At 49.0% G+C, this 13,731-nt stretch overlaps 1 protein-coding gene across 1 annotated transcript in view; it reads right to left on the bottom strand.

Moving 5' to 3' along the window:
- The window catches only part of KIF5C (kinesin family member 5C), a 156,541-nt gene that overhangs the window by 11,999 nt on the left and 130,811 nt on the right, over window positions 1–13,731 (bottom strand). The window contains exons 22-25 of the mRNA XM_004757858.2: window positions 9,939–10,010; window positions 7,263–7,367; window positions 5,122–5,338; window positions 3,888–4,000 (exon numbers count right to left, since the gene is read on the bottom strand). Coding sequence (XP_004757915.1) covers window positions 3,894–4,000; window positions 5,122–5,338; window positions 7,263–7,367; window positions 9,939–10,010 — 501 coding nt within the window. The 3' untranslated portion in view covers window positions 3,888–3,893. The remainder of the gene's footprint in view (window positions 1–3,887; window positions 4,001–5,121; window positions 5,339–7,262; window positions 7,368–9,938; window positions 10,011–13,731) is intronic.

Genomic DNA, 13,731 nt, shown 5'->3' with positions numbered 1-13,731 from the left:
GCAGCCCCCTGAATTTGAACTAGCTGAGATAGGCAGCAGTATCCTGAGTTCTGATTTCTCCATGTCGGCATTTTCAGTCACTCTGAAACTTTGAGCATAAACCAAAATACTCATTGTGACTATATTCCTTGAAACCTGAAATGAAGCAGAAAGAAGCCCCAGAGATATCCAGATGCTGCCCAAGTACATATATGCTGCTCTGGCTTCAATAAGACGGCTGGGAAGAGCTGGCAGCTGAGATCATTTCTCCCTAGAACAGACACACTTCAGAGTGAGCATCCCAAAGACCAGGAAAGATCACCTCAAAGGGTTTTGATCCCAACTAAGCAATAAATCCCACATTTCCAGTTATTTATTTTTCTTTCTTTCTTTTTTGTTTTTTTTTTAAGATTTTATTTATAGGGGCACCTGGGTGGTTCAGTGGGTGAAAGCCTCTGCCTTCAGCTCAGGTCATGATCACAGAGTCCTGGGATCAAGCCTCGCATCAGGCTCTCTGCTCAGCAGGGAGCCTGCTTCCTCCTATCTCTCTCTGCCTGCCTCTCTGCCTACTTGTGATCTCTGTCTGTCAAATAAATAAATAAAATCTTTTTAAAAAAGATATATTATTTATTTATTTGAGAGAGACAGAGAGAGAGCACACATGCAAGTAAGCACAAACAGGAGAAGGAGCAGAGGAAGAGGGAGAAGCAAGCTCCTCACAGAGCAGGGAGCCCGATCTGGGGTTCGATCCCAGGACCCTGGGATCATGACCTGAGCTGAAGGCAGACGCTTAACTGACTGAGCCACCCAGATGCACCTCCAATTATTTTTTAAAAAATGATTTTGCATTTTCTCTCTTTCAATGATAATTTCCCAATTCATTGGCTATATCTTTTTTTTCCTTCCCAGTCTTTTTCGTAAAAGTAGTCAATGTTCTTTTTCATAATTTTTAGACAAATAAATGATAATATCTTTGAAACACCTTATATCTGATCTTAGCATCAAACAGGACACTCAGTCATGGGCCTTCCCCACTCAGTGGTGAGAATTTAGGGCGAGGAACTAAAAACTATGTTGCAACGACTATGTGAATTAAAGGAGACCATAAGCCAACATTCATCCACCACCTACTGCGGGCCACGCAGCACTCTGCTGCTCTCTACGGCAGCAACGGTTTTATGGTGCACCTGTTAGATACCAAGCAACTCAGAGGTATGACCTCGGTTAGTCCTCATCTCCAAACCAGCGATCCAGGGAAAGGATTCTCCCCATTTCACGGACGAAGAAGCAAATCTAAGGGTAGGTAGCTTCGGGAGAGCAGAAGACCTAGCTAACACCATGACCATCTCCCGTCTAAAGCCAGGTTCCTCGACCACACTGCCATCCTGATAACCAGAAAGGCACCTCTCTGTTTTATGATGCGGAGAATGCACCAAGCTACAGGAGTTCTATGTATCGGGAGAGTGGCTCAAAGGGGCTCCAGCTGCAGAGAAAACAATCAAATTCCCTTACACCACCTCAAGTTAAAGAAAGCAATGCATCACCAGGATGGGTGAGGGTGGTTCTATTAGCCTTAAGGTCTAAGAAGTCTCACCAGACCTACTGCCTCTCCAGCTCAAGTGTGAGAAGGGAACATTTTGTTGTATGAAGCTTATGCAAAACGTGGGTCCAACAGACCCTTATGGAACTGCATGAGAGAAGTGGCTGTGCGCTGCACAGTCTCTGGACCCCAGAATCCCTGGGCCCGTGTACTTATGGAGAGCCTGCCAGGAGACCAGCACGGCCACCTCGCTGCACACTTACACCGAAGGAGGTTAGGTAGGTACTGCATGAGCGCGGCTCTGCTGTGTAGTAGGGGCTCTGTCAGCACAGGCTCTGGCTGCCCACCCAGCACGCATCGCCTTGTCCTCAGCTAAGGAACAGTAGCACTCTTGGTGGCTCAGACAGTGAAGCATCTGCCTTTGGCTCAGGTCATGATCCGAGGGTCCTGGGATTGACCCCCACATTAAGCTTCCTGCTCAGGAGGGACCCTGCCTCACCTGCTCTCTCTGCCTCTGCCTCTTCTTGTTCTCTCAAATAAATAAAATCTTCTTTTAAAAAAATAAAGAAATAAAGAAAGAACACTATTCTTATGTGGTGATGTGCCTAGTTCAAAGTTGCTGCTTTCCAGACCCCCTCACAGCGGGGCCTGGCCACGTGCCTCAGATCTGGTCAGAGGGACGCAGGCATCTGCACTGCATGGACCTCAGGAAGGCCATGAAAGGAAGCAGATTCGGCTGAAAGGGGCTTTTGCCTCTTTCCGGCTTCCTCTCTACTTGTTAACAACGGTGTGTAGGCGTGAACTAGAATAGAAGCCACTGAGGTGACCTTGAGGAAGGAAGGTACTTGCTGAGGACAGGACCACCCTGAGGTTTCCTTCACTTGACAGAGAAATTCACTTCCGCCCTAGAGACGCCAGAGTTCCTTCAGGACAGGAGTCCTTGAACTTTGGTGGCTAACATCGCCTGTGGTGCTCAGTAAACACACAAAGGCTCAGGCCCGAAGCTACTTCACGAAGCCTAGGTCTTGGGTGCCAGGGAATACTGATGCTCACCCGAGTTCAAGAACCACCACTTTAAGTTTCTATCCTATGCTGCCTCAAAGGAGCGTACAGCTCCCTTCGAGGGCCAGCCCCAACACCAACAACATGCCGTCAAAAACAATTTTATAACATCCAAATTATTTTATCCGTAATGGAAAGTGATTGGATCTGAATGGGGTGGCCCGCTGCTGCGACAACTTCCCATCCACCCTTTTAGGATATGGCAGATGGTGGTGGACATGCCGTCCACCCCCAGGCTGCCCCGGCCTTCCCTCCTGTTCCCCGATCTGACCAGTGCCTGTCCTGCTCCTTGGCATGCTGCCTGGGGCAGCACTGGAGAGAGCTGTCTGGGGGCAGCCACCAAGCTTGCTCCTTGGCAGCTTTTGCGTGAGCCTTAGCAGTGTTGTCCTATCCCCCAAGAGAGGGCTCCAGACCCTCACCTACACATCGCTTACCTTGATCGGAAAGGACAGGAGAGGACTCAGTGCTCTGCGGAGTTGGCCATGACCACGGTGGCCTGACCATGCCAGTGTGCCTGTCTTGCAAGCTTGCCTCCTTAGTGAGGGCTCAGAGTCCAAGGACGACATTTGGAGCTACCCCCTCCCATCCACAGGTTACTGGTTATAAGTCCGAGTTTTCCTAGACAGTTTTCTGGCCACCTAGTTGTTTGTCTGCCCCACCCAACCCTAGTAACCTCTTTTCTCCACCTCAAGTACAAAAGGACCGTTCATGCTCTCTCTTTCTCTTTTCTAAAGTGTATCACTTTTTGTGTTTGTTTGCTGGTAGAACAATCCCACGCATGTGGATTGCAGGAAGAAAATTTATAGACCATCATTTCAAATATAAAAAGATGGTCCTGACCTACCTAGATACAAATTAGCACCATTCTTGAATTGTTGAGTTCAGAGAGCAATTATAAAAACATGACTTTCTCTATCTGGCCCTTTCTTTATATCCAGTTCCTAAAACGTAAAGCAACCACCCACATCTGTCTGCTCTGGGCAAAAGCAGTTGACAAACAGGTAATGCCCTTCTGGATGCCAGCTGCACAGGGAAGTCCCACAGACAAAAGAGAGCTCCAGTGAGTCATCCGCCACACCCTCCTCCCTCCCCCCTGGGAGGGTCCCCAGCACCAGGTGGCCCTAGTGAGAAGACCTGGAGGCTCTTCGTGGAGTTGAGATAGGCAAGCTACCCCCCAGGCCACCTGTTCCAGGAGAGCGAAACTGTTCACTCTCGCAGGGGCACATGCAGGGGCTGAGAACCAGGCAGGGGCAGGGACCCACTCGGGGCTGCCCAGACAGAAACCACCCGGACACCAGGGACTCACTCGTATTTATTTCTGGTAGTGAGCAGAGTTTGAAGAGCCACCTCCTCCCCCTCGGATGGCGTGGACGGCTGTTGGAGATGATGCCGGGTAGTGTCCAGGGCGGATGGGCTTGGCTGTAACGGACAGAAAGGACAGCACGTTCAGATGGGCGTAAATGGCCACACCCACAGGACCATGGGTCACGTGTGAAAACCAAGACACACGGTTTTTATCATTACAATCCTCATCAAGCACCAGACCTTTCTGAAAGCAGGATGCCTACTCTCCCGACAAAAGAGTTTGCTAAACCAGGGCACCCAATGGTTAGGGCACAGGCAGAACTTACATATCAATTACTTTAACTCTGGCTGAGGAAAATTAGAAGGACTTTCAGTTTTATCTAAGGCAGGTAACACTTGGGTTCCAAAGGCATCTGTGTAGCCCCTGAAACTGGGTGCAGATTTCTCGCTATGATGCACTTTCTGGGAAGAAGCTCCATAGTTTCTGGATTTACAAAGAGCACGAAATCCGAGAAATGCAATGAAACATTAATCTAAGGTATGATCTAAAAACCAGAAACACGAAGTTGTTGATTTACAAAACATCTGCATAGCATTATCTGATGGGAAATAATATCACGTTATTGGAAGCATTTCAGTTTAAAAAAAAAAAAGCTCTTTGGAGAACATTCCAAATCCCTTTGCCACCTGTGGCTCCACCCTGGGAACTAAGACTTAGCAGCTACACCCCCATTGTCAACAGAAGCACAACGCCCAAATCCAGGTTTGGCAGGGGTGGACGTCCAGGCCCCCTTCCCCGCTGGGAGCCACACCCTGCTCACGGAGGCCCGCCTGGCTCTTCCCAAGGTGCTTCCAAACGAGCCCTTGCAAGTGGCTCTCCCTGAGGCTTCTGGCTACACCCCCGCCCCTTCCCATTCTGCCTGGTACAGAATAGAAGGGGCCTTTGGGCCTTGCTGAGAAGCAGCCAAATTCCTTCCGCTGACAGCCTCAGCTGGCCACCTTCTCTGCTCAGCGCAGCAGCTCTGAGGACCACACTGTGCGCTGTAGCCTCTTGCGATAAGGGAGCAGGGGCCTGACACTGCCATTCTCCCAAGAGGAGTGCAGGGGCCTGGAGGCACCAGCCACCCCAGCTGCAGCAGGCCTGAGTACAGCCTGGCAGATGTTCCAGAACACCAGTGCTTCCGGCCAGCAGAACCCTGCCTTCCGCCAGGGCCGTAAGGCAGGGGCACACATACCGATCTGCGCCGAGTGGGCCCTCCTGGCCATGTTCTTGGCCCGCACCGCCTCCTTGATGCGATCCACCTCCTGCTGGTAGCGCTTGCGGTCCCGCATGGCGTTCTCCTTGGCCTCCTTCAGCGCGCTCTCCAGGGCCTTCACACGCTCCGCCGTGGCGCGCAGCCGCTTCTCCAGCTTGGGCAGCTCACAGCGCAGGTCTGCGTTGTCCCGGACCAGCTGCGGGGAGAGCGGGCGGGGGCGACTTATGTGGGGGAGGGGCACGGGGGGCGGGCAGGAGGGGCAGACAGCCACAAGGGGATGGCCAGCCAAGCAGCTTCGCTAGGTCAGCTCCGGACGTCCACGTGCCCATTGGGTGATGCTAGGCAGGTTCAGAAGCCCTGGGTATAGGGCGGGCATGTTCTAGAGCTCTCTGCAGGCCTCCTCCCGTGCAGGACGCGCTATCTCCACCAGCATGTGGTTTGGACCCACTCTGCAACATATCCAGAGGCTCACAGGTGATTCTGGGACATTGCTCGTTCTCTTATTACTTAAGACCCTCTGTTAAGAAGCGACAGGTGAGACTGAGCACGTTCAGGGTGGTCTGGCTGCAGATTGGTGGTTGCCAGAGGAGGTGTGGGGGAGGATGGGTGAAAGAGGTGAAGGAGATTACGGGAACACTCCTGGTAATGAGCACTAAGTAATGTACAGGATTGCTGAACTGATACATTGTACCTCCGAAAATAACACAGGGGGGCACCTGGGTGGCTCAGTGGGTTAAGGCCTCTGCCTTCGGCTCTGGTCGTGATCCCAGGGTCCTGGGATCGAGCCCCGCGTCGGGCTCTCTGCTTGGCAGGGAGCCTGCTTCCTTCTCTCTCTCTGCCTGCCTCTCTGCCTACTTGTGACCTCTCTCTCTCTGTGTCAAATAAATAAAAAATATCTTAAAAAAAAACAAAACGAAAATAACAACAGCACTGTATGTTAATTATGGAATTAAAAATAAATACAAATTACAAAAATAAAAATAAAATGAAGGAAAATGTTTTTAAAAATTAAAAAAGAAAGAAAAAGAAGCAACAGGCTTGCGCTGGGTTAAAAAAGATTAAAAAAGGCTCAAGAGCTAGCTCTATTATTTCCTGACATCTGACTTGGTAAGTCATCTAACCCCTACACATCTCAGGTTTCTCACCTATAAAAAAGGAGAGTATATAAGAAGACCATTGTGCAAATCCCAGTGGATCCAGAAAAAGTTTTGAAAATCAGAAAGTGTCCTATGAACATTACCTATCCTGAGGCCACACCTGCTTTCTTTACCAGATCCAGCGCTTGGCAGAGAGCAGGTTTTTAATGGTTAATAAAACATTCACTGAATTCACAAATAAAATAATTAATGAATTTCAGGGCCCTATTTCACATTAGTGACTCAGACTACAGTTTCTGTTTCTGTATTTCTCATCAATAATTTGCTTGAATGACTTCAACCATATTGAATCTGTCATCCTACCTTTGGGGAAAAATACCATCCTAGGTAATGCTGAGGGACGTAGGCCCAAGAGAGAGCATTCCCTTAGCCATGCAGTCCAACAAGTGGGACCATTTTTATCACATTCCAAATCTTTAGGATTTAGGGGAAACATGAGCATTCCAGTATTTATACAGAAAGGAGCCAAACAACTGCCTTGATTGCCAGTAGATTTGGCCATGCACTTTGCTGTCCCTCTCGATAAACTCCAGAGCCTCATAAGAACCAAAGAGGGTGCCCAGAAAATAGGGCAACAGAGCAGAGCGAAAATAAAGCAGATCACTTCCTCTCTCAGCCGGTTTCTTCAGCTGCAAAAATAAGGGACCTGAACCAGCTTGGTGGAATTCACTTTGCCTTCTGTGCCCTGTGGGTCCAGTGCTGGGACTGGAGGCACGATGATAAGGCAGGGTTCTGAACACCCCACTTCCCAAAACCTGGAGCTCAAACTCCATTACTTCCATCTGGCTTAGATAAAAGACTTTTATATGTAAGGGAAGTCACTCAAGACTAATTAAAGGACTCCGAGGACCCGTCTGACTCCCCTGGTGATGCAGAGCCTTCTCCTGGAACTGTGGCTAGATATAGTGGGGTTTCTTCCCAACATAGTAAGGGAAACACAGGAAGCTGGCACATATCTCCTACCTGTTTGTGAACCTTCGTGAGCTGCTCCAGGTTATTCTCCAGGAAGGAAATTTTTTGCTTCTGGGCAGCACTGCCCCCTCCGTCATCGCTGTCCAGCTCCACGCTCTGCAACACCACCAGGGGTCAGTGGGCCTGCAGGCTCCCTCCGGCCCCAGCCCCAGTATAAACTGGACCACATTCTAGTTCTTCTTTATAAAAAACCACTACCCCCAATCCCACCAATGGTTATTCTGGAAGTGGAAATAAAGAGAGGTTCTAAAAGTTGAGACTTAGTGACCTTGCCAGTGAATTCCTTTGGTTGATGTCAAGGGTTTTCTGAGCATTATAGAGAATTGAAAACAAAATAAAACTCCCCATCTTCCTTTGGAAGATACAGATTAGTTCTCTCTGTGAAATTCACCTCTCCCTTGCAGGTGGGTAAACAGACTTCCCTTTTCAAAAGGGACAATCCCAAAACTCAAGAAGAACCAGTGTGAAAACATAAACCCAAGATCTAAGCCTGATTTCAAACATCCCAACTAAGCTAAGTCACCAAGCTGTTGGGCAAGTGCCTATGGTCCTACTGGGACGTCTCAGTGGCCATTGCTTGTCCCTTCAGCTTCCAATCCCATGAAATTAGTTAATGAATCCATCTTGACTAGTCACAGCTTCTGAGCGCTGCTGGTGGATAAACTCTTGAAATTCATTAGATCTTGAGATGGACAAAACGTGCCCTTCTGGGCCAGGTGGTCAACTGAGAAAACACACGTGCAAATATCCTAGAGCTCAGAATGTGCTGCATCTGATTATACAGAGAAGATCATCTTCCCTCCTTCTTCTGAGAGGAAACGGGTGTGTGCAGATCTCAAACCCGTGTCTCTTCTGCCTACATCTGGGGTTCTCAAATTTGCCCAGAGGAGGGTTTGTTAAAACTCAGATTGCTGGGCCCCACCCCCAGTCTCTGCTTCAGTGGACCTGGGCGGGGCGGGGGGGCGTCTGAGAATGTGCACGTCTAGTGATGTCTAGTGAGCAGCCCAGTGATGCCAAAGCTGCAGGCCAGATAACCACATTCTGAAAGCCACTGGTCTACCAGTAGGTCCTTACCAGTAGGGCAAGAGTTTTATATCCTGAAATCAGGGAAGCCCAATCTTAGCTCCCTTGGACCCCCTCCTCCCTCTGACTGAGCATTTCCAGTTCTTGCCATTACCTCTGCAGTCTCCCTCTCCAACCCCTCTGCTCTCGCCTCTCCCTCTTACCTGGTCTAGGTCTGGTCGTCATTTCTATTTTGATGACTGCTCACGACCTGCCTGTCCCACTGCTGCCCTTCAGGCCTTAACCTCCCCTATCATTCTCCACCTTCCTTTATTTTCATTTCCAGGCCTGGAACCATTCTGTCAGGGGCCACGGCAAATCCAGGCTCTGACCTTCAGTTGGACACTCAGCATGCTTTCAGCACTGCTCAGCAATGCTTTCAACTCATCCCTGACAAATGTCCCCCACCGCCCCCCCCCCCCCCCACCCCACCCCCGGCTGCCTGAGCCTTCTCTAGGCTGTGGGGCCTCTCCATTGTCTTCCTGCCCTCTCCATCAAGGACAGAACCTCCACATTAACCGAGAAGATCAAAGTAGTCGGATGCACTTTTCCACAATTATGTACTGTCCTGTGAATGTCTCCACCCCCACTCTCCACTACTGCCCTTCGGGAAATTGTATCCCTTCCCCTTGCCAAGCCTGACACACCCAACCATGCTGTGACTTCTGTCCATGCAGGTCGGACCCCATCAGCCCCTCTTTTGTTATATACGTTTCACCCCTTTCCCTCAGCTCCTTCACACACACACGCGTGCACACACACGCGCGTGCACACACACGTGCACACTTTTAAATACACCTTCCTTCCATCCTACCACACCGCTGGCTACGGCGCATTGCCCCTCCTCTATCACACTTAAACATGTTGAAAAGAGCAGTCCCCTGCTGCTCCCACCTCTGCCTCCTTCCTGAAACTTCTGCACGCTGCTCTGGGATTCACCACACGGTGACTCCCCAAGATCCCTGTGGGAGGCACGAGGATCCCCGAAGCCCAGAGTCAGAAGTCACACGCCCTGGATTCCAGTCTATCTCCAGCTCTTCCAGCTGTTGACCTTGGGCAGGATACTTAACCTCTGAGCCTGTCTCCACTAAGATAGAACCGAACAGTAAGGACCATGTACACGGTTGCCGGGAAGAGCAAATGAGACACAGGTTTAAGCGCTTCATGCGCTCTGACCCAGCCCCTGACAGCCCCTCCTGGGCAAATGGGAGGCTCCTGCCTCTAACTTCTCCGGGTTTCTGGCATTGCTCACCAAGCTTCAGAGCAGCCCTGCCTGACGGGATCCCCTGGATTTTCAACCCATCACACACGTCAGCTCTCACACTGCAGCTAGATAGGTGTGTGCGCCTTTGAAATGAAAGGCCAGGGAAAGGATTATAACTTCCTTTTACTAAGAAGAAAAAAATCAGATGGAAAAATATTCCCAAGTACTTTTTTTTTTTTCCTTTTTTGCCTCCAGTACATTCTTTGAATACATTTTCTGGCATGAAGTAATTAATTTTTAAGCAAAACCAGCCCCAATTTAAGAAAGTGATATTTCAATGGAAAATGATTCTTTCTGTCCATATTTTCTTCTCAGTCCTGGTCGCAGAAAATAGAACTCACCTTTTTAACCCGGGCAGTCAGATCCTGGACAAAGAGTTTCCGGAGGTTATGCAGAGTCTGCAGTTCCCGAGACTGGAAGGGAAGATAGTGAAAATGTCACTACAGTGGGGGAGACACCTTGAATTCAGGACACAATGGCGCCAGACCGTCCGGTGGCCCCAACGACCCAGACGGATCCCACCTGCTCTGCGAGCCTGCCATCCAGGCCACAGGGCTCCCACACTTTCCCACAGCATATGTCCACCCCCTCCATCTGTCTCAAGACTACCCCCAGGGGCAGAGACTGGGAGCTCAAACCATGAACTAAAATGGAACAGAGCCTACTTGTTAGTGGTGTTCTAAATGGAACTTTTCCTCTCCCCTCAACTACAAAAGTTAACCCAAAAATTTCTCACAAAAACCTATAAAAGTTCTCACAAAAATTCCTAGTTGGCTGTGTTATATCAGGATGGATTCTTTTATTCCCCTAATTTATCATGTACGCATTGCACAAAATGCCTGCAAGTCTAAATGGAAAGTTACCCACAATCTCTCCCATCATAGCAGACCGACATTTTTCATATCTCCACGCCCCGGTTCTGGCCCTGGGCCGTGTGCACTGGCTTGACGTCACTCCAGCTCATGGATGAGGTAGGTAGTGGGCCTTCTACCCACGTAACCCTGGGCAACCTACCTTGCCTTCCTGTGCCACAGCTCTCTTATTTGTAAGAGGAGAATAAATTTAGTAGTCGCCTCACAGTCGTCGAGATTAAATGTGTTAATTGTTATAAAACTCTTAAAATAGTTTCTGGCACAGTGCTCAGTAAACATTAGCTAGTATTAACTTATTGATGCACCATATTTGACAGTCATTTCTTTGGTAGGTTTTATTGTTTCCCTTTGTTGTCATAATACTGTTACACTGTAATCAACTTCTTAGGGGCATTTTTTTTTCCCTTCATTTTGAGTTATTTTCTACAAAGAATTAGACTGCAAAGACAAGGCAAACCTGGTGACCTTTGTTAACAAGATCAGAAAACCAAAATAGTTCCTCTCATTCAAGTCTCCATGTTCTTACTACTGGAGATGCAATTAGTTCCTTCCAAGATATTTCCCCATGAGGGAGAAGAGAGATAAACTTGCATCTGAACTTCCCAATCTGTCTTAACACAGAATGTCAAGGGATGCAGTTCGCCCGTGCTCACAAGGAATTAAAACAGGCTATATAGCCATGGAAACACTAAGCTTCTATGTTAATTTAAGTCTTGTTACTGGGTCCAAGTCTGCAATTCTGTGTTGAAATAAGAAGCACCTAAAGTCAATTGCTTCCTCAGGTGAGGCAAATGAGTTGGTGCAGGAAGCCAAACAGGCCTATTACTATGAACACAGTGCACACCACACCTGTGCGAGGCCCAGTTGCCTTCCAGGGCAGGGGCAGGGGTGCGGCTCCATGCTCATGTTTACACAGACATGCTGTTCCAGCCCCTGCCCAAGGATCTCAGCGCTCCCCCACCCACCTCAAGCTGCTGCTCTGAATTCTCTCTCTCAGAGATTTTATTCAACTGTAACCATAGTAAACATTTTCCATAAAAAAGCCAACACACCAAAGGGAAATGAGAAGACAAGACACGGGTCCCTTGTCAAAGGGCCAGGCATCTCCTTGGGGCCTAAATACAAAATACTATGGAGTCCTGGATTTGGCATCTTTACCTCATTTTTGTTTGTTCTTAAGTGAAATCAGCAGTACAGGAGGGGTGGTTAAAAACCTTTAAAACAATTTGCAAATTGCACATTTAAACTTAGGTAGCTAGCATTTGGCTTCCCACAGCAATGAATTTTCCTCCACGATACCATCATTTCTTCACCGCATCTGACTCACTTCCCTGAAATGTTCCCTGTCACAGGCCACTGCCCTCTGTGTAAATGCTCCGGGCTCAGCTTCCTGTCAGAAGGGACAGCAAAGGCGAGCCCAAAGAGGTGAAAACACAAGGCCCATTAACACAGCAGGAGAGGTCCAGCCCTAGAGTCCCAAGTGTCCTGTTAAAGCAAGATGGCTGCCTCGGGCCCCAAGACACCCTCCACATCTTCCAACATCAACCCCTGCAGTGGGCTTCAGACTCCAACCCCTGCACGGCAGGTTCCACCCTCCCTCCCACCCAAATACTCAAGAAGCCAGAAGAGACCTTGAGCTATGGAGAGTTCAAATAAGGTCAGCCAAGGGCAGCGAGCCTGTTGCCGAAGAACATTTACAGCTTGGGGTGGATTCCAAAAGCAGGTTGAGTGAAAATATCCAAGTCTAAAATGACACCAGCTGTGGGGATCGGATTTGGGGTTTCAAATGTGGATGTGAGCGAGGTGTGCCAGTAGTGAGCTGAGAGCAAGAGAGGAAGGGAGCCAGCGTGTCAGTGGGTCTGTCCCCTATGGGTGAGTATGCACCAGGTGGGAAGGGTCAGGGATGTTGGGGGAGGGTAATTGGGTGGAAGGTACTGAAATGTCACTTATCTCTGGCTAGTGGGACACAGTAACATTTTAAATTTCAATATTTTTCTGAATTTTTAGAATCATCTGTAACTGTGGGTATTACTTCTCCGGTAAAACAGACATAGAAGAGGCAACGTTAGGGCCTCATCTGGTTTCCCCCTAGAGTCAGCCGGTCATCCACCAGCTTCTCTGCCATGTTGGAATGGCCCAAAACCCTCTGAGCCACAGTCCTCTTACTCCTGTTCTCAGCGGATGGTGCCCTGTCCCTTCACCTGGCTTTGAGGGACAACTAACAACAGCCCGGGAACAGAGTGCACAGTCAGGTCCAGCCCTGAGTAACAATTTGCCTACGGCCTGGAGTCACCAGGTTCTTGGGAGGCTGTCCCACATAAATTCACACAACACAAATGGAATCAAAATATATGACTGTATCAGGGCCGCCTAGGTGGCTCAGTCAGTTAAGCAGCTGGCTCTTGAATTTAGCTCAGGTCATGATCTCGGGACTCTGAAATTGAGCCCCATGTGGGGCTCCGCACTTGGCACAGAGTCTGCTCAAGGATTCTCTCTCCCTCTGCCCCTACCCCTACTTGTGTTTGCGTGCTCTCACTCTCTCTCAAATAAATAAATAAATCTTAAACAACAACAACAAAAAGTATGACTACATCCCAACAACAGTCTCTCTATTGTTTTATCATATGAAGTGACCTGACATGCTTTCATCAAATTATGAGGCTCTGTTGGGACAGTCTGTCTTCAAACACACGCTGTGTGGCACTTTGCAGAGCTCTCAAGAGTCCTCACCCTCAGAGCAGCTGAAATGGAAGTCAACCAGAGCAGATAAACCTCATGAATTCAGATGCAGGATGGAGAAAACCAAGCAGGATCTCAAATGATGAGACTTTCTGATCTGTCACTCTTGTGCCCCAAAACCTGCATGCCTCAAGGCCCTACCTGGCCTACAACTTCTCTTGCCTTGACCCTTCCGTGCCTACCTCTTGTCTCCTCACTGCATCATTGACTTTCCTGCTGTTCTCCAACATGCCAACTCCAGGCTCACCTCAGGGCCTTGGCATAGGCTATTGCCTCTGCTTGGAAGGCCCCTCCCCCGACATTCCCATGGCTTAGTCTTTCACCTGCTTCATGTCCCTGCTCAAATGTCACCACCTTGTGGGACCTTTGCACTTTCTATAACCATGTAATGGAGGTCATGATTTCCTTCCTAATGTTCACGTCTGTCTCCCCACCCCCGCTGAAGGCATGCTTAAAAGGGCCAGGATCTTATCTTTGTGATTTACTGATACAACCTAAGCACCTAGAAGAACACCAGCCCTTA

This window comes from Mustela putorius, unplaced genomic scaffold (genome assembly GCF_011764305.1).
Source record: "Mustela putorius furo isolate JIRA1106 unplaced genomic scaffold, ASM1176430v1.1 tig00003867_pilon_pilon_pilon, whole genome shotgun sequence".
NCBI lineage: Eukaryota > Metazoa > Chordata > Mammalia > Carnivora > Mustelidae > Mustela > Mustela putorius.
The sequence above is the reverse complement of the archived record's forward strand: the minus strand, read 5'-3'. Positions and strand labels throughout refer to the sequence as shown.